General features: G+C 40.1%; 1 protein-coding gene across 2 annotated transcripts in view; it reads right to left on the bottom strand.

The window, feature by feature from the left end:
* chn1 (chimerin 1) overlaps window positions 1–21,403 on the bottom strand; it is a 307,301-nt gene that overhangs the window by 157,112 nt on the left and 128,786 nt on the right. For both annotated transcript variants that reach the window (XM_078552060.1, XM_078552061.1), the window contains one exon: window positions 4,020–4,308. In XM_078552060.1, coding sequence (XP_078408186.1) covers window positions 4,020–4,308 — 289 coding nt within the window. The remainder of the gene's footprint in view (window positions 1–4,019; window positions 4,309–21,403) is intronic.

Here is a 21,403-nt window from a genome sequence, read left to right as displayed (position 1 = left end):
CAAATTCCCTTCCAAGCCGCACACCATCCTGACTTGGAACTATATCACTCTTCCTTCCCTGTCGCTGGATCAAAATCCTGCAACTCCCTTCCTAACAGCACTGTGAGTGTACCTACACTACATGGTCTGCAGCTGTTAAAGAAGGCTGCTCACCACCAACTTCTCGAGGGCAATTAGGGATGGGTAATAAATGCTGGCCTAGCCAGTGACGTCCTCATCTCCCTGAGGCACAAGTGCGCACTCACGCGCATGCGCAAAGTTCACGCTCGCCCCACTCACACTCCCCCCCCCCCACCGAACACCCAGGCAGCACTGAGCGCTGAAGCTTGCATTTCACGCTGGCGTGAAATCACCTTCCGGCCTGATCATGGTCGGCGGTAAGCTTCCCAACCGCCCCTGCCCAACAAGGGTGAAATTCTGCCCAGTGAGTAGAAGGGATGTATGCACGTTCGTATGAACGAAGAAATAAAAAAGTATTTAAATCTAATATGTGTTCTTTTACATATCATTTATGACAACTGAAGGAAAAATGTAATAAACTTTGTAACATAGTTCTAAATTCTTTTCTATTAAAGTTACCAACAGTTAACAAAGTTACCACCAACCCAGTCAAATTATAATATTTGGACAACAAGGGTCATGCTGGAAATGACAATAAAGAAATCCCCAAGTTTTAATTTGTACATTTAATCATCAATATATTAAAACAAAGTTTCTGTTTCCTGGCTGTTATCAAGCAAAATGTCAGCTACAGCAGTTGTTCTTTGATGTCATAATGAGTATAGTCTTAGAACTGTTTGCTGAAGATTACTGTGTTCTCAGCTCACATTTAGGTTGAAGATTCTTACATTAAGTTTGTAGCCATTGCTCAAATTCCATTTGATGAAGCAGATTGTTGTATCACATCTTCAAGACAAAGGAGATTGAAGAGCCTCGTCATTGTCAGGCCATGGTGATATTTCATTCATTTTTGACAGGGTGTTGCAGTATTTGCTCAAATGAATCATGGCTCTTCAGGGATCTTTTAACTTTTTTTCATTTATTCTGGTTACCAACTAATATATACTTTTTTCAGAAATCTATTCTGAAGGCATTATAATGGGCAAAATATTTAGCTTAGCGGGCGGGCTCGTGCCTGACCAAGTATAAAATGATGTGCAATATTTTGGTTAGCGGGCGTGCGCCGGAGTCGGCAGCGTGCCCACCGACAATTAAAAGGCCTATTAAGGCCATTAAACAGTTAATTAAAAGATATTTTTCACTGCCTGTCCAACCTTACAGTTGGTGGGCAGGCAAAAAGGCCTTTGCACTTTTTTGGAAACCTCATCCATGGGCGGGATGATGTTTCCAAAAGCAAGTAAAAATGAAATAAAAATTTTGAAATTTAATCAGTAACATGTCCCTGCTCACGTGACAGAGTCAGATGAGGGGGCATGTTTTGTGACATTTATAAAATCTTTACTTTTTAAAAAATCTGTTAATCTCCCTGAGGCACAAGCGTGCACTCACGCGCATGCGCAAAGTTCGCGCTCGCCCCACTCACACTTCCCCCACCCCCCTCCACCGTCCACCCAGGCAGCACTGAGCGCTGAAGCTTGCATTTCACGCTGGCGTGAAATCGCCTTCTGGCCCTAATCATGGTCGGCGGTAAGCTTCCCAACCGCCCCTGCCCGACAAGGGTGAAATTCTGCCCAGTGAGTAGAAGGGATGTATGCACGTTCTCGGCCCAGATATCTGGCTATCATTACAGTCAAACAATGCTGGATAATATCACTGCATGACCCTGGTTGCCTAAAAAATAGTAGTCTCAGAGAATGAGAGGCCAGTCCATATCCTACCGAGGCAAAACAGAGGAATGGAACTAAATAATTGTCATAAGAGCCGGTCATTTTAAAATAACACATTGCCTGCACAATTGTACATCCCACATTTCCGTGTTGCAGTCAATATGAATATTGGTACAAGGCAATAAATAGCCACAAGTTGCACCAAAACTACTTTATACATAAGTCGTTCCGTAATATAAAGAATGTGGCTTCCAGTGACCACAGTATATCATTACAGAATTATTAGCCAAATTATCCTATGATGAGAGGCTGAGTAAATTGGGTCTATTATCTGGAGTTTAGAAGAATGAGAAGCAATCTCATTGAAACATTCAAGATTCTGAAGGGGCTTGATAGGTTGCACACTGAGAGATTATTTCCGCTGGTTGGGGAATCTAAAACACAGGCACAGTATCAGGATAAGGAGCCAACCTTTTAGGACTGAGAAGAAATTACTTCATTCAAAAGGTTGTGAATCTTTGGAATTCTCTACCAGAGAGGGTTGTGGATGCTCCATTACTGAATACATTTAAGGCTGAGATAGACTGATCTTTTGTCCCTCAGGAACTCAAGGGATATGGGGAGCAGGCAGGAAAGTGGAGTTGAGGCCCAAGATCAGCCATGATCGTTTTGAATGGCAGAGCAGGCTTGATGGGGTGTATGGATTACTCCTGCTTCTACTTGTGTTAGTGACAAAAAGTACAAAAAAAGAGAAGAAATGTTATGATATGTATAATACTATCTACTGATTTGCTGTTAAACCATTGCTTCAAATTAGATGCAATTATAATGCTGATCTACTATCAGTCCTGGTAGAATGCCCAATCTGGTGGTGATATAATGTGGAAATGCAACATGTGGTAACCAAAATAAGAGCTGTTAACATTAAAAGATACAAACTCCAATGCTAAATTTTAGAAAAAAGATCCAAAACAATAACCTAAATTCTAATTTAAAATAAAATACCCATTAGTGCATTTAAGGCTATAGCAAGCTCTTATGGTTTAGATTATATTTCCAAAACAATTTCATTTTGCACTTCTGGTTTATACAATTATTTCTAAATAATACTCCCAGTTAAGGTTTAATACACGCACTTTATATATCATGCCAATTTCCCTACTGGTAGTGACCTCCTACTTTGGCTTACCATTAGCACCTTCTCTAATCCCCCATTGCAGGATTATGGGTTCAATGTAATAAACTAATATGTAGAACACTTTATTGTAGTTTATTAAAATCAGAATAAATAGGTTGTTGTGCCTTTATCTACATTACTACATTACCACTCAAGGCATACGAAGAACATACGAACAAGGAGTAGGCCATCCAGCCCCTCGAGCCTGCTCCACCATGTAATAAGATCATGGTTGATCTGATAGCAACCTGAAAGCTGCATCCCACCTACCCCTGATAACCTCCCACCCTCTTGCTTACCATGAATCTATCCACCCCTGCCATAAAAACATTCAAAGACTCTGTTTTCACCACCTTTTCAGAAAGAGAGTTCCAAAGACTCACAACCGAGTGAAAAAATTTCGCCTCATCTCTGTTTTAAATGGGTGATCCCTTATTTTTAAACAGTGACCCCTAGTTCTAGATTATTCCTCTCCACATCCACCCTGTCAAGACCCCTCAGGATCGTGTTTCAATCAAGTCACCTCTTACTCTTCTAAACTCCAGCAGATACAAGCCTAGTCTGTCCCTTCATAAGGCAACCCACCCATTTCAGGTATAGTCTGGTAAACCTTCTCTGAACTGCTTCCAACACATTTATATCCTTCCTTAAATAAGGTTACCAATACTGTACATAACTCCAAATGTGGTCTCACTAGTGCCCTGTACAACTGAAGCATAACCTCCCTACTTTTGTATTCAATTCCCCTTGCAATAAATGATAACATTCCATTATCTTTCCCAATTACTTGCTATACTTGCATACTAGCCTTCTGGTGATTCGTGCACTAGGACACCCAGATCCCTCTGCACCTCAGAGCTCTGCAATCACTTCAATTAAGTTCAATTAGGGCACTTCAATTTGGTTGCCTTGCTTTATAATGCATGATTAAACTATTCTGTCTATATTTCCAAATAGAATGGCTCTAAAATCATTTACACTTGAGTAAAATTTAAAGTATACAAAGATATTGGGGTGGAGGAGGGGGAAGAAATGAAACATTTTTGAATCCTTACCCTCTCCTCTGGTGTGGCACCCTCTCCAACAGATTGGGGCTCTGCTTGTATGTCTCTAAGGGCTGGAAGACATTTTGTGCTGGTAGACTCTCGGTTTAGAGTTGTATAGCCTATGTGCTCATAGATTGGATTAATCGTCATCTTGGCAATGTATTCTGCAGCCTTAGTCTCAATGTATAATGTAATCAATCCGTCTGTTACCAGGTCATGGATCGACTCAAACCGTTTTTCTCCCACAAAGTGTTTCCCATCATAGTAAAGACGAAAGTTTCTGGTCTGAGTTCCAAACCTGTCTCAATTGAGAACAGAAATTAGAACAAAGTGAGCAAAGCAGAATTTCATTGTGTCCAAAATTTCAAGTTATCAAAGCATTCATTGTGTATTGCGCCAAAACAGCAATATAAAACTGGATTGCACAGATGGGAAGGGAATATTAAGGAAATCAGAGAATGATCACCAGACCACTGTTAGACCTTGGCAAATTGCTGCAGTGAACGTTTTGTTTTCTTCAAGTCTTTTCAAACACAAGCTACAGCTGTGGAGAAATTCAAAAATACTCGAATCTCTATGTGAATTTCAGCATCTCTATTAGGTTGCTTAGCTTCTGGTTCTGATTTGTCTTCATAATGGTGTTCTCTAATTACATATCAATACTGCAGTTTAATGCAATAGTTGGACTTCTCTGCCCCATCATTTCAGAAGGAACAGGCTATCTGGAATGTTATTCAGTCCTAAAGCCAACTATCACATTCACGCAGAGTTGCTGCCAGAAGCTGAAAAGTAAGACTGAAAAGCACAAAAGAAAGTATTCTTTTATTTTTGAAAGCTAAGAGTTCATTGCTGAGTTTGGTGTACAAAGTGCCTATGTGTTGCATTAATGCCAAATTGTGTCACAGGCAAAACTTTGTTTACAACACAGAAATTATGAAATTCTGTCCATTGGATTTTGAAAATTTCATGAACAGGATAAACATTTTATCATATTTCCTTTATTATATCTAGGCAATTTTAATATAATTTTAAATCTTCCAAAATTACATAAATTAATTAACTTAAGATGATTTTGTTTGTATTTTCACAGACATACAATAATTTTGTTGAGAAGCATACCAATAATCCTGATTGGAAGAGATCTAAACATATTCCAATTATGTCATCTCTCGTCCTGTTTCTGACTGCTAGCTCTTCCATGCAGTTATTTTGTGAGGCTGCAGTTATTTTGCCCTCTGAAGTCTGATCTGTATTGTTGTCAAGGTTGCCAGCTCACATCTACTATGGCAACTATGGGTTTAATAAAAGTGATCATCGATAACCCTGCACAGGTTAATAAAAACACTATTTTACAAGCATTCAAGTAAAGGGCTGCTGATGACATGAAAGTTTTGGTGGCCTGACATCCAGCCCTGAAGTGAAATAGCACATTTAATTAATAAATGTTTCAACATATTAAATAAATTTCAGACATAAATGATGGTCTGAAATGTATTTGATATCTTCCCACATTTATTGAACTTTACCAGTTTTATCACCAACGTCAATGTTTCATCGGGAATGGCATTTATTAACCTAGGTTTTGTTTTAGTGGGAATCTACCCATAGCCACAGAAATTGTTAATGTTCTCCACTTCATCAATGTTGTCCACTCACCTGACAACAGATCAGATCTATTCATGAACTCTTGAGATCTATATTTTATATATATAACTTTATCACCATCTTTCTATCTTTTATATATACCAGGGAGTTACACGCTCTATGTCTCATTGAAAGAGCATATTGCTGCTATTGTTCCTAGTTCACTATATTTTTGCATTTCTATTGCTCAGTTATATTGTATTATATAGTTAAATATATTCAAAAAATAAATCAACATAAGGAATTAATTTTGCAGATCAACATCTGCACAAACTTTGACATATGACATTTTAATCCTAGATAATTTTTAATGTTAAACTTTAATCCACAGGTAACATGGGAATGACAGGGAGGTCTTGTGATGCAGTGGTAATGTCCCTATCTCTAGGCCAGAAGCACCAGGTTCAAGTCCCACTTCAGGACTTGATGGCCATGGAAGGTGCTTGCATAACGTGGCCAAACAGGTTGACTATCAGTCTGTAAATCCTTCCAATACACCTAATGGCAGGCAGTAAAGAGCAGGAGAGTTTCCTGGTCAACCAAACTGCAGATGACGACAAACCACTACAGCACTTTGCCAAGCATAATCATAGACCAATCCAAAGGAGGTCGCCAATGCCCTCTTAGGGTATAGTACCTGGAGGAGGAGGAGCATGGGAACATTGTACCTTGGTCCTGCAGCATGCCATGCCACAATGCAGAAGAACAGGGTTCCCAACTACGATTACATAAATAGTATAAGGCAAGACAGGTGCTTCCTACTGCTTTAAAAACGAGGGTGAAATGCTGTGAGTCACTTTCTCACATCTCTGAGTGCACTTATCATAACTGGCATTAATAGGTTCCTGGGGGTAGCACACATGCTCTCCACTGCTTATGGTCCAAAAAGGAGGAAATGTGATATTTTTTTCTAAAATGGTACAGAAAACTCATTCCTTGTTTATATATGAGTCAAATGGTTTTGAGAAGATGCAGACATCAGCATCATAATTATCAGTTGCCTGCTACAGACATAAGCAAATACATGTATCTGTTTCTTTTTACAAGTATCATCAGGAATACCTTTGGTGACAACATGAAAATATGCTGTGTTCCTTCTTCTGTTATTTAAAGCATGTTTTCAAAGGCCAAACATGGAGCAGCAAAGGATACAAACCCATTGAAAATAAAGGGAGTGTTGCTCACACTGAAAAAAGCAAAATCAAAAGCTGGTTTGAATAGCATACTGTAGTACATGCTAAGTGAGTTGCTGTTGTAGTTATATTTAATTCCAAAATATATGCAACTATTCAGAATGTACCAGACATTACAGGTCAACTCAAAGCATATATTGAGATTCAGGCTATCTAAATAAAATAGTTCCCTTTTGTTTGAGGTCCAAATTGAGCTTCAGATTTTGGCAACTATGCACATTTCTTAAATCTCTGGATAATGCAATTTATGAAATATTGTTTGCTTTATTATCTGTCAAAACATTTATATTGTGCTCTGTATTTTTTATTGTGAATTTCTATTCAATATTTTCAGTGGAGAGAAAACAAGTGGTAATATGATACCTCTGGAATTTTAAGTCTATGTAAAGCCAACTGTCGATGTCTGGTGGACAAACTACTCCCTGTTTATTAAACAGAACCAGCTGGAAATAGAAGTTCAGCTACAGCAAATACATGAATTATGTTGTAAATAAAATATGCATCAAGATTGGGATAAAACATGTTTGATGGCAAAACAAGTTGGAGGCCAATTGCATATCCACTAAACTCTCTAAGTAACGATTCTTGTTGCAGCTTTCAAAATATTTTCATATTAGGTTTTCAAAAATGTATACATTTCTAATGCAAAGTAAAAGGGAACAAGAAACTTTATACAACCTTAATAGATCTCTAAACTCACAGAATGCTATAAATTTAAAAATTAACAAAAATGTTTTAATTTATTTTTGTTAAACAGAGCTCAGAAGTTGTAACACTGGATTAAATCATAGAATAGATTCATAAAATGATCACATAGGAACATAGGACTTAGAAGCAGGAGTAGGCCATTCAGCCCTTCGGACCTGCTCCACCATTCAACAAGATCATTATTCTTAAACTGTCTCTCCTGGTTCTAGTCTCTCCCACAAGTGGAAACATCCTCCCAGTATCTACCCTATCAAATCCCTTCAGGATCTTATACATTTCAATAAGATCACCTCTCGTTCTTTTAAACTCCAATGGATATTGGCCCAGCCTATTCAGCCTTTCTTCATAAGATAAACCCCTAAGCCCAGGAATGAGTTGGGTGAACATTCTCTGAACTGCTTATAATGGAATTATATATTTTTTTCAGATAAGATCAAAACTGTAAACAGTACTCCAGATGTGATTTCACCAATGCCCTGTACAGCTACAGTAAAACTTCCCTAGTTTTATATTCCATTCTCCTTGCAATTAATGTCAACATTCAATTCGCCTTCCTAATCACTTGCTGTACTTGCACACAGCCGGGCGTGTCTGTGCCAGCTGTGCGCAAGAGCAACTCAACTAGTCCCACGCCCTCACCATTTCCTTGTAGCCCTGCATAATTTTTCTCTTCAGGTGCTTTCCAATCCCCTTTTCAAAGCCACAATTGAATCTGCCTCCACTACATTTTCAGACAGTGCATTCCAGACCCTAACCACTCACTACAGAAAAAAGGTTTTCCTCATATCACCATTTGTTCTTTTGCCATTTATTTTAAATCAGTGCCCTTTGGTTCGTGACCCTTCCGCCAACAGGAACTGTTTCTCCCTACCTACCCTGACCAGATCCCTCATAATAGTGAACACTTCTATCAAATCTCTTTACAACCTTCTCTTCTCTAAGGAGAGCATCTCCAGCTTCTCTGATCCATCCACTTAATTGAAGTCCCTGGAACCATTCTTGCAATTTTTTTCTGCACCCTCTCTAAAGTCTTCAAATCTATATTCAAAAAGTTGGAATTCTGGCAAAGGGTGGGAATTTCTCATCCCTGATCAATTATAATGTATCATAAACATGTCAGTTTCCACATGTAAACTGACAATGCGCAACTCTACCTCACCATCACCCCCTCTCAACCCTTCCAGTGGCTCTAAACTCACAGACTGCTTATGCGACATCCAGTACTGAATGAGCAGAAAGTTCTTCCAATTAAATATTGGGAAGACTGAAGCCATTGTCTTCTGTCCCCATTACAAATTCCACTCCCTAGGCACTGATTTCATCCTTTTCTAAGGCTGAACCAGGCTGTTCTGACCCCAGGATGAGCTTCCAGCCACATACCTGCACTATGACTAAGATTACCTATTTCCACCTCTGAAACATTACCTGTCTCTGCCCCTGCCTCAGCTCATCAGCTGCTGAAACCCTCTAGATTCAACTATTCTAACGCACACCTGGCTGGCCCGCTACATTCTATCCTTCACTTGGGGTCATCAAAAACTCTGCCACCCTTATTCTTAATCACACTAAGTCCTGTTCACCTATTAACTCTATGCTCACTGGCCTACATTGGCTCCTGGTTAGGCAATGCCTCAATTTTAAAATTCTCATCCTTGTTTTCAAACCCTCTCCATGGCCTTGCTCCTCCCTATCCATAAACCTCCACGATATCTGCGTTCCTTAAATTCTTACTTCATGACCATCCCCAATTTTAATCGCTCCACCATTGGCCGTGCCTTCAGCTGCCAAGGCCCTAAGCTCTGGAATTCCCTTCCTAAATCTCTCGGCCTCTCTATCTCACTTTTCATCTTTAAGATACTCCTTAAAACCTACCTCTTCCTAACCAAGCTTTTGGTCATCTGACCTAATATCTCCTTCTGTGACTTACCATCATACTTTATTTTATAATGCTCTTCTGGGGAGATGCTTTATTACATTAAAGCCCTTTACAAATATAAATTGCTGTTATAAACATAAGAACTTGGAATCACTGTAAAACTGATTTCTCTAAACAAATGGTGGGTGCTACAATCCCCAAACTAATTGAAGCTACGTTTGTAAAATTCATATTTTTGATTCATTTTGCAAAGTTTGCTAAAACAAAATTACAATTTGAATGTCTCATGGCTTTTGTCAACGCAATTGTTTGTGCTAATTTTCAATGATGCAGTCCATTTCAAATTTCCTTGCTGGTCAATAAGCAGCTTTAGAAAATAGAGCATGGATTTCAGGGACAGTTCAGAGATGGAACGTGGCCCAGAGTATGAGGCAGTCTGCCGGACATCCCTGAGCTGGCTGGGAGGAAATAAGGTGCCTGACAGTCAACTTCCAGAGAGCGCAATTCACAAGCACCCTTTCCCCTGCCGATGGCATCTGCTTTCCAGGTTAGGCCTGCCCTGGGCAAACTTTTTGTGACATTCACACATTGCGTTCGGTCACTCCTCACCTGGCAGCCTGTGCTCCGGCAATATGTCCAACAAAGCCACACATCAATATATTGCACAGGCGGCCAGGGACAGGCACACTGAACACACAGATTCCCCTCTGCCAGAATCAATAGCCAGTCTGTTCTCTTTCTGTTGTTGCATTCATATGCTCAGAGTTGTCTTCTGCTCTTTTTATGTTTAAAACATGAAATATTTCAAATGCACCTCTGTAGTAACTAGAGAGGGGAAGGCAGAGGTCAGGAAAATATTTCAAAGGGTGGGGTTCCATAATCGAAAAGTCAGAATTCTGCCCAAAGGCAGGAATTTCTTAAGCCTATCAATGCTGCTATTTATAAAGCCCAGGAACTGTATGCCTTTTTAACTGTTTTCTCAACCTTCCCTGTCACCTTCAATGATTTATGCACTTATACATATACCCCCCGGTTCCTCTGCTGCTGCACCCTCTTTAGAATTGTACCCTTTATTTTATATTGCCTCTCCAAATTCTTCCTACCAAAATGTACCACTTCACACTTCTCTGCATTGAATTTCATTTGCTACTTGTCCACCTATTCTGCCAGACTGTCTATTTCCTGGAAGTCAACCACGAGCCCGAGAGTTCACAAAACTTCCAAATTTTGTATTATTTGCAAAATTTGAAATTTTGTCCTGCGCACCCAAGTCTAGGGGCTTAATTTTATGTGCCCTCACCAGGTGTGTTTTCAGCTGGGCTGGGGGTGGTGTGGGGGGATATAAAATAGAGCAGGTGCCAATCCCACCACCTTCCCACCCACCCCCGGTTCACCCCTGAAATTGGCAGCCTGCCCACCATATTTAAATAGATAATCAAGGGTCAACTGAGCTTTTTAACAATTCAATTGAGCCTGATAATACAATGCCCATGCTATAATATGGTTGGCGTGGGCAGTCGGGCAGCTGTGGGCAGGCTGTCTTTTTAAACAAACTTTTTATAAGGGTGGGAACGGAGGGGTTTATTATCTTCGGGGGTGCCTTTTGTGCATTGGTGGGTGGGCAGCCCCCCAAACATAGTACTCCCCCTTCCTTTCTACCTGCCTGCTCTATAAAACATATCAAACTCACCCCGCCCCCACCTCCCTAAACTGCCTAATTCCTTCCCACTCAAGACCCGGGACCTAGCTTGATCCGGGATCAATAGGCCCTCTTCCTGGGCCTGTTTGCAGTCCTGGCAGTACTCACTAATGCACTCTTGGCGCTTCCGGGACTGCTGGGGCTGCCGGCCAATTCGATAGGCTGGCATCCCAAGGTCAGGACTTCCTCTGCAGTGAGGGGCACTAGCTGCCTATAACACTCACAGTGCGTTATGACTGTGGGGCGGGCAGCTGTCCAATGAGTTGCCACCATGCCGACTCTGCTTCTAGTGCTTGGGGGAGGGGGAGGCCGTTGTCCACCCCCTTGTAATATACTGCCCTAGGTCATTTATATCAACAAAAGTTGTGGACCTACAACTGAGATCTGGGGAACTTCACTACATACCTTCCTCCGGTCTGAAAAACAACTGTTCACTGCTGATGTCTATTTCCTGTCAGTTGGCCAACTTTGCATCCATGCTGCCACTTTCCCTTTTATTCAATGGGCTTCAACTTTGCTGGCAAATTTATTATGTGGCACTTTATCAAACGCTTTTTGGAAATTCAGCTAGGCCATATCAACTACATTACCTTCATCAATGCTCTGTTATCTCATCAAAAAACTCAATTAAGTCAGTTAAACATAACTTGCCTTTAACAAAAATCTGTGCTGGATTAGAGTTTAATTAAGCCACATTTTCCAAGTCACTGTTAATTTCGTCCTGAATTGGTGTTTCCAAAAGCCTTTTTACCCTTGAGATTAATCTGCTGCCTTGTAGTTACTGTGTTTATCCTTACATCCTTTGTTCAACAAGGCTGTAATAGTTGCAACTCCCCAGTCCTTTGGCACCATCCTCTGTCTAAGAAAGTTTGGACAGTACATCCATAATTTCCACCCTTACTTCCCCCAGTATCCTCGGGTGTATCTGGTCCTGGTGACTTATCAACTTTGAGCACAGACAACCACTCTAATACCTTCTGATTATTTTTTGGACCATCCAGTACTGCAGCAAGCTCTTTTTTCACAACGACTTTGGAAGCAAACTTTCCTTAGTAAAGACAGATGCAAAATATTAATTTAGTACTTCAGCCATGTCCTCTGCTGCCATGCATAGATCACCTTTTTCATCCCTAATCAGCCTCACCCCTCCTCTTACTACCCTTTTACTACTTATAGACCTATGGAAGACTTTTGAGGTTCCCTTTTAGGTTAGCTGTCAGTCTACTCTCATACTCTCTCTTTGCCTCTCATTTCCTTTTTCACTTCCCCTGGCAACTTTCTATATCCAGCCTGGTTCTCATTCGTATTATCAACATGATATCTGTCATGATCCCCGTTTTCTGCTTCATCTTACTCTCTTAACTCTTGCGTCAGCCAGGGAGTTCTGGCTTTGGTTGCCCTACCCTTCCTCCTGGTGGAAATACACCTTGACTGTACCCGAACTATTTCCTCTTTAAAGGCAACTCATTGTTCCATTACAGTTTTTCCTGTCAACCTTTGATTCCAATTGATCTGGAACAGATCCATTCGTACCCTATTGAAATTAGTCCTCCTCCAATTAAGTACTTTTACTCTAGATTGCTCCTTGTCCTTTTCTGTGGCTAGCCTAAACCTTATGCTCCTATGATTACTGTTCCTTAAACGTTCCCCTACTGCACTTGATCCATTTGAGTCACCTCATGCCACAGAACCGGATCCAGCAATGCCTCCTGCCCTGTAAGCAGAAACATACTGATCAACAAAATTCACTTGGACACACTTCAAAAACTCTTTCCCTTCCCTGCCAGTCTATCCTAGTCTATATTAGGATAACTGAAGCCCCCACTATATAAAACTCTATAGCTTTTGCATTTTTCTGTAATTTCCATGCAAATTTGATCCCCTATATCTCTCCCACTAGTTGGATGCACTCAGCATCCAGTAGCGTACTGGTACCTCTATTGTTTTTTAACCTCCTCCAATGCTGCTCCCTTAGTTTTAAACACAACAATTTCCATCAACTGCTTACACAAAAGCTTCACAAAAACCCTTAGATCTACAATTAGAATTGAAATCTGAAACCTCTACAAAACACCAGAACAAATACCAGTACACTTTAATTGTTGAAACTGTGAAGGATGACTTTGCTAAATTAAGAAAACAAAAGGCAAGACAACAAAGGACAACAGTTTTCTACTCCCACAATTCTTATTTATTGCTTCATGAAAAAATGGAATGAGTAGAGATGGTGTTTATAAAAGGCTGTGCTTTGATTTACTATTATTTAATTAAGTTTTATTTTTTATACATTAAAATGAAAATTAACAAGCCTACTTTTATGATTGTATATGGTGAACTATAATTTGATATTCATTTTCCTTTTCAGCCAATGAACACATTTGGTTTATTTTGGTGATATACTTATCCATACATAATAACTGACCTAATTATTATATGCGTATTATAAAAATAATGCATTTTTGTTTTGGTCTGGGATTAGAGGTGTTTTAGACTTTACAACCAAGCAAAGCAAAATCCCCACATTACTATTATTGATAACCACAATAAAAGCATTGTACCGTATGTAAAAACAAGAACACTCAAACAGATATTGTCATCCACTGTACTGACCTTGTAAAAAGACATTGCAAGTGTTTTTTTCTTTAACTGAATACAATTAACATTCCTTGATGTAATTTTTTCCAAAGGTGGTTTTTAATGTCTCTCATTATTTTCAAAAGGCAGATCTAAATTCTTAATTAAGATCAATGAAATTTTATGGCAAAAATTAAACCTAAAGCTGAGGAATGCTATGCAAACCAGCCTACAGAATGACTCACCATTCTATTTATATGCAATTACTTCAATCTTTAAATCCATCAATCTGTACACTGTGTGAATGTACAATCATGTTTCAAAATACACTGATGGCTGTTGCTTTTCTAAATTTATACTATCGGGTTTCTTTGCCTAGCTCTTTTAAAATCTGTGTATCTTACTGTTGCTTTAACGAAAGTGTAACTGGGAGCTAGATTTAACTAGGGAATTTAGAAGTCATCATGGTAGTAATTTGTAGATGTGTGTGTGTGCTTAAGATAATTTCTTCTGTTAAAAAGGTTTAATTTAGTTTTGTAAGAAACCTATAAGACTCATTGGTCTTATTACTACTGAATTCAAGGCACGCATCGCGAAATTTATACAAATTGCAAAACAGCTGTGGAAAGTTTTCCTTTGGGATTTGAGCAGCTCAGTATTTACCATTGGCTGTGCCATAACAGGGGAATATATGCAGGTTGTAAAAGGTTAAGTACGGTAAAGATAGGGTAAGTTTGTTTTTCCAAGACTAAGAGTTAGGGTAACGAAACAAGTTTAAATAATTCTGGGAAGAAAGCATTTCTGAAGAGACTGGTTGAGACAATAGAGAGATCAAAGGGAAGGAATGCAGTTAAGGAAATAATGAAGCCTAGGTGGGGGTAGCTGGTCAGATCTCCCAGAGGACAGCAGGGTAGCTGGTCAGATCCCTCTGAAGGCAGCAGGGTAACTCGGCAGAACTCCCAGAAGAACAAGGCCAGACTGGGGGACCAGTCGCTGTCAGCCTCAGCGGACACCCCAAGGAAAAAGGCACTGTGTGGTAAAAATTACTGGAATTCTATAGATTTTGAAAATCTACAAGGATAGTTGAACAGAAAAAGGGAAGGTTAGCTCTGAGGGTAGCTAAGTTAAGATCTTGTGGAACTGTTTTAAAGTAATGTTTACTGTGTGAAGCCATTCTTGTGTTCAAGTGTAATTGTGTTTTTTTTTCCACTGTTTTCTTTTAATAAATGTTTACTCTACTATAAAATCATCACAAGTAGTCATGGACGTCATTTCCTGATATCAGAACCTCTTCTCATGCTATACAAATTGCAAAAACCGTTTTTGGCAGCTGTTTCAAGTTTCCCTATGGAATTTGGGCAGCTTGGCATTTGCCATCAGCTGTGCTATAACAAAATGAACATGCAAAATAGGGGAAGTAGGTCATTCGGCATCCTGAGCCTGCTCCACCATTCAATAAGACCATGGCTGATCTCTTTGTGTTTTGGGTTCAACATTCCCAACTACCCCCGATAACCTTTGATTCGCTTGCCTAACAAGAGTCTATCTACTTCTGCCTTAAAAATAATAAGTGACCCCTCCTCCACCGCTTTCTGATGCAGAGAGTTCCAAAGTTGCACAACCCTCAGAGAAAAATTTCTTATCTCTGTCCTATAAGGGCGACCCCTAATTTTAAAACAGTGCCCCCTAGTTCTAGACTCACCCACAAGAGAAAACATCCTTTCCACATCCACCTTGTTAAGACCATTCAGGATCTTACATATTTCAATCAAGTTACCCCTCACATGTCTAAACTTCAGTCAACCATTCCTTTTCTGTTAAGAAATGCTACACTTGTGCTAGGAATCGGCCTCAATTTTTCACCTCAGAGATGCATGTTTTACTCACCTTATAAGTCAGCACATGGGATCAAGCAGGCGACACGAGCTGTTACCAATATGAAGTGTGGCGGTTTAACACACGCCCACACAGAGCAGGCCATGTGTGGCGAATGACGAACAGAAATGGCCCCTCCAGCAAAAAGAATTAAGTATGAAGCTGGTTTCAAGCTCAAAGTCATAAAGTTTGCTTACTCAAGTCATTCAAGGGTCATCTTCTGCCAAATGGATTAGGTGGATGGTTAATGGAGAAAAATCTTCACAAAAAGTAGAAATAATTGTGCTGTAGTGAGAGAATTCAGTGTTCGTAAAAAAACTAGTGCAAGAATGATACAAAAAGGAATCCACCCTGAAGAAGATGCCCAAAACCAAATGCCCATGAGAACTGGGACCATCCACTTGCCTAATCTTGAGAAGCATGTGTCATAATGGTTACACCTTTACAAGAAATGCAATGCATATATATGCACTTAAATGAGCTAAATTAAGCCAAGTCCAGCGAAGATTTCAGACCAACAGCAAGTTGGTGTAGAATGAAACGAAAATGTCTACTGTCGCAGCAGAAGACCAAGGTCGTTTAGAGACGACCAAAAGGCCTCAATACCAAAATTACCAGCTTCCAGAGATTCCTCATCAGACAGCGGCAAAAACATGAGTACCCATTACTTCACTTTGGCAACTTGGATGAAATGTCCATGAATTTTGAAAAGTGTTCTAGTGAAAACCACAGGGCATAATTAGACAAAGTTCATGGTGGTACTAGCCTGTATGGCCGATGGAAGAAAACTAAAGCCTATGGTAATTTTCAAACATAAACCATGCTGAAAATCAAGTTCCCTACAGGTATTTTTGTGCATGTCCATGATAATGGGTGGATGAATGAGAATGGAGTGCAGTTGTAGATTGATTATGTGTGGAATAGGCTCCTTATTAGTGTGGGGCATGTTCAGATCCAATATAACCGATGAGATCAAGAGGTGCCTGCAAAGGGATAACACTCACATTGCAGTTACACCAGAGGATCTAACGTCTGCAGTTCAAACTTTGGATGCATGCCTCAATAATCCATTCAAGGATCATCTTTGGCCAAATGGAATAGGTGGATGATTAATGGAGAAAAACCTTCATAAAGAATAGAAATATGCGTACTGTCCCACTTGATGTTTTGTGTGGTTTCACCATCAAATTGTGGGGTGCTATTAATGCACAAAATGTCATTAGATCGTTTAAAAATGTGAAATATCAAATTCAATGGATGGAGAGAAAGGTAGTTTGTTGCGGCGGGATGATTCTGAGCCCGGAAATACCAAATCTAAGCCAGATTGGGATCCTGACGATGAGGCCATACTCAAAGTGACTCAGAACGAATCTGATGAGCTCTGCATCGGATGCCGAAGGCAATGAATTTAATGGGTTTTTATAACGTTTTGATTGTGGTTAGAGGTATCCTTGTAGAATTAATTCATTCAATAAACCTTGGAGGGGGAATGTTGGGGTGAAGGGAGACTTAGGCCTGAATCTTCTGGTTGGCGTGCGGGGCAGACCCCGATCGCCGACGCATAAAATGATGCGCGGTGACGTTGGGAGTGCGTCCCGATGTTACCACGCGTCATTCCAATCTTCAGTTCGGCGGGTGCGCACCAGAATCGGCTGCACGTCCACCGAACTGTCAAAGGTCTATTAAGGCCATTTAACAACTAATTAAACTGATTGTCTGGGCTGCCCATCCAACCTTAAGGTTGGCGGGCAGGCGAAGAGCCCAGGCAGCCTTCCCATTTCTCATGAAACCACATCCACGGACAGGATGAGGTTTCATGAAGGGTTTATAAATTAAATAAAATTTTTAATTAAAATTCATCAACATGTCCCAGCTCATGTGACACTGTCAGCTGAGGGGACATGTCTGAATAATTTTTCTATTCTTTTCTTCAATTTTTGATAATGAAATTAGTCTCCCTGAGGCAGCTCCAGCGCACACGCGCAGGCTACGACTCTCCCTCCTTTCCCCGCCAGCACAGGGAATGCTGAGCACTTCTGCGTGCGCGTAAGGCGGTCCTTAATTGGCCCGCCCATGTAAAATGGCTGCGTGCAGCTGATTCAAGGTGACAATCATCTGCGCGCCCGCCCACCCGCCCACCTCACCTGCTCCCGTCCAGCCCGCACGACGGGGAGAAAATTCTCCCCTTAGAAATCCAAAGAGAAAGGTCGAGGTATCAGAATAGTATAGTGATGTGGATAAAGACAAACAGCGTGGGACAGGGAGTTGAACAAAAAAATGTATATCAGTGAATAAGTTCATTGCAGGGAGCAGAAGAAATGAAATTAAAGGTTCTTCATCTGAATGTACGAAGCATCTGCAATAAGATAGATGAATTGGTGCCACAAATAGAGGTAAATGATTTAGATCTAATTGCCATTACAGAAACACGGCTACAGGGTGATCAAGGTTGGGAAATAAATACTCCAGGGTACACAATGTATCAGAAAGAAAGACAAAATGGCAAAGGAGTTGGGGCAGTCCTTATAGTACAGGATGACATAAGGACATTAGTGAGAAAGGATCCTCTGAAGATCATGAAGGAGAATCAGGATGGGTGGAAATTAGGAATAGGAAGAGTCAGAAAACACTGGTCGGTGTAGTTTATAGGCCATCTAACAGTAATTATACCGTTGGGCACAGCATTAAACAAGGAAATATTGGAGCCTGTAACAAAGGAAATTTAATCATTGTGGAGGACTTTAGTCTTCATATAGGCTGGGACAATCAAATTGGCAAGAATGGTCTAGAGGATGAGTTTTGTGGAATGTTTTCATGATAGTTTCTTGGAACAGTACGTGGTGGAACCGACTAGGGATAAAGCTATTTTAGATCTAGTATTGTGCAATGAAGCAGGGTCAATTAGTAATGTCATAATAAAAGATCCACTGGGAAATAGTGACCATTCAATTCCATGTTAAGTTTGAAAGTGACGTATTCCAATCGCAAACAGAAATCTTAAACTTAAACAAAGCCTGTTACATAGGTATGAGGAGAGTACTGGCTAAGGTTAATTGGGTAAATAGACTAAAAGGTATGGAAGTAAATGAACAGTGGGAACATTAAAAGAAACAGTTCAAAATGTTCAACAAGAATAGATTTCACTAAAGAACAAAAGCTCAGCAAGAAGGACCCATTCATGGCTCACTAAGGAGGTTAAGGATAGTATTTGATTTAAAGAAGAGGCTTATAATGTTGCAAAAAACAGTAGCAAATCTGAGGGTTAAAGAAAGAACAAAGAAAAGTACAGCACAGAAACAGGCCGTTCAGCCCTCCAAGCCTACGCCGATCATATTTCCTGTCAAACTAAAACATTTTGCACTTCTGGGGTTCGTATCCCTCTATTCCCATCCTATTCATGTATTTGTCAAGCTGCCTCTTAAACACCACTATCGTACCTGCTTCCACCACCTCCTCTGGCAGTGAATTCCAGACACTCACTACCCTCTGCGTAAAAAACTTGCCCCGCACATCTCCTTTAAAGTTTTCTCCTCTCACCTTAAATCTATGTCCCCTAGTAATTAAGAATGTTTTAAAAACCAGCAGAGCCAAAAGTTGATAGAAAGGGAAAAAATAGAATATGAGAGTAAAATAGCTAGAAATAAAAAAAACAGATTGCAAGAGCTTTTGTAAGTATATAAAAAGGAAGAAAGTAGCTAAAGTAAACACTGATCTCTTTGAAACAGAGACAGAAAAAATTATCATGGGGAATGAGGAAATGACAGAGGCACTGAACAAATATTTTGCGTCTGTCTTCACAGTAAAAGACACAAGTTCTACACTGGAAATAGATGATAACCCAGGGGCTAAAAAGAGGAAATCAGAAAAATTAATATCAGCAGAGTTAAAGAATTGGAAAAATTTCAGGGGTTAAAATCCGATATATTCCCAGGATCTGATGGCCTACACCCTGGGGTTCCAAAAGGGGTAGCTGCAGAAATAGTGGATGTGCTTAGATCAAAATTCTTTAGATACAGGAATAATCCCACAAGACTGGAAGTTGGCAAAACGCTTTTCAAGAAAGGTGGGGAGAATGAAAGCAGTGAATTACATGTCAGTTAGCCTAACATCAGTTGTGAGAAAATGCTGGAATTTATTATTAAGTAAGTCTTAGCAATGCACTTAGAAAAGCATAGTATGATTAGAACAAGTCAACATGGTTCTACTAAAGGGAAATCCTGTTTGACAAATTTATTAGAGTTTTTTGATGATGTAACTAGTAGGGAAGATAAAGGGGAACTAGTAGATGTAGCATACCTGGATTTCCAAGAGGCATTTAATAAGGTACCGCACAGAAGATTAATAAGCAAAATAAGGGCTCATGGAGTTGGGGGTAATATATTAACATGGAGGGTTGGTTAACGGATAGAAAATAGAGAATGGGCGTAAACGGGGATTTTTCAAGTTGGCAGGCAGTGAATAGAGGAGTGTTGCTAGGATCAGTGCTGGGGCCTCAGCTATTTACAATCTACAATAATGACGTAGTTGAAGAGCTGGAGAGTAATGTATCCAAGTTTGCTGATGATACCAAAAAGGTGGAAAGGTAAGCTGTGGGGAGGACACAGAGAGGTTGCAAAGAGATATAGACAGGTTAGGTGAGTGGGCAACAAGATGGCAAATGGAGTACAATATAGGGAAATTTGAAGTTATCATTTTTGGCATAAGAATAAAAAAGCAGATTTTTTTTTAAAAGTAGAAACTTGTACGTGTTGATGTTCAAAGAGACTAGGGTGTGCTGGCACAAGGAGCACAAAGTTAGCAAGCAGATGCAGCAAGCAATTAGGAAGGCAAATGGCAAGTTGGCCTTTATTGTAAGGGGATTGGAGTACAAGAGTAAAGAAGTCTTGCTACAGTTGTACAGGGTTTTGGACAGATGGCATCTGGAGTACTGTGTGCAGTTTGAGTCTCCACATTTAAGAAAGGATATATTTGCATTGGAGGCCATACAGCAAGCTGCACTAAATTGGTCCCTGGATGAGGGAGTTGTCCTATAATGAGAGGGGTAAACTGGGTTTATATTTTTTGGAGTTTAGAAGAATGAGGCGATCTCATTGAAGCCTACAAAATTCTGAAGGGGTCTGATAGGTGGATGCGAAGAGATTGTTTGCATTGGTTGGGGAATCTAAAACACAGGGGCAAAGTCTCAGGATAAGGGGCTGATCAAATAAGACTGAAACGAGGAGAAATTTCTTCACTCAAAAGGGTTGTGAATCTTTGGAATTCTCTACCCCAGAGAATTTTATACTTGGTGTATAAGTCGATCCCAGGTTTTTAGAAGGGTTTTTTGAGGCTTCAAAGGTTGACTTATGCGCTGCAATCGACGGTATTTAGATTTTTTTATTATTAAAAATAGCTAGAGATGTGAGTTAGTACTTAAAGTTAAGGAAAAATTGAATGTTTCAAATCAAAGTATCACCATCATGAGTCGTTAATGTTCAGAATTCTGGAGGGAGAACACAGAACAAGGAATAGCGGAGATGCATTTACATAACAGTATTTGCACTAAACAGAAAAACACTGTACTGTACACTAACTGATTTCCAATGTCATTCTCAGAAGTGAGTTAAAAGATACAATGGGATAAAAATGAGTTTCAGACGCTTTTTGAGCACATGGGCTCAACTAAAGGTTGATGGTGGGGTTTCAGCAACGATAATGCTGTTGAACATCAAGGGAGATGGTTCGGTTCTCTCTTATTGGAGATGGCCATTGCCTGGCACTTGTGTGGTGCAAATGTTATTCCTTCTCACAGCTCTACACATTTGGTGGATTATATTGGTGTTAA

The sequence above is a fragment of the Cetorhinus maximus genome, chromosome 11 (assembly GCF_964194155.1).
Source record: "Cetorhinus maximus chromosome 11, sCetMax3.hap1.1, whole genome shotgun sequence".
Lineage (NCBI taxonomy): Eukaryota > Metazoa > Chordata > Chondrichthyes > Lamniformes > Cetorhinidae > Cetorhinus > Cetorhinus maximus.
Note: the sequence above shows the minus strand (reverse complement) of the source record. Positions and strands in the feature narration are given on the sequence as shown.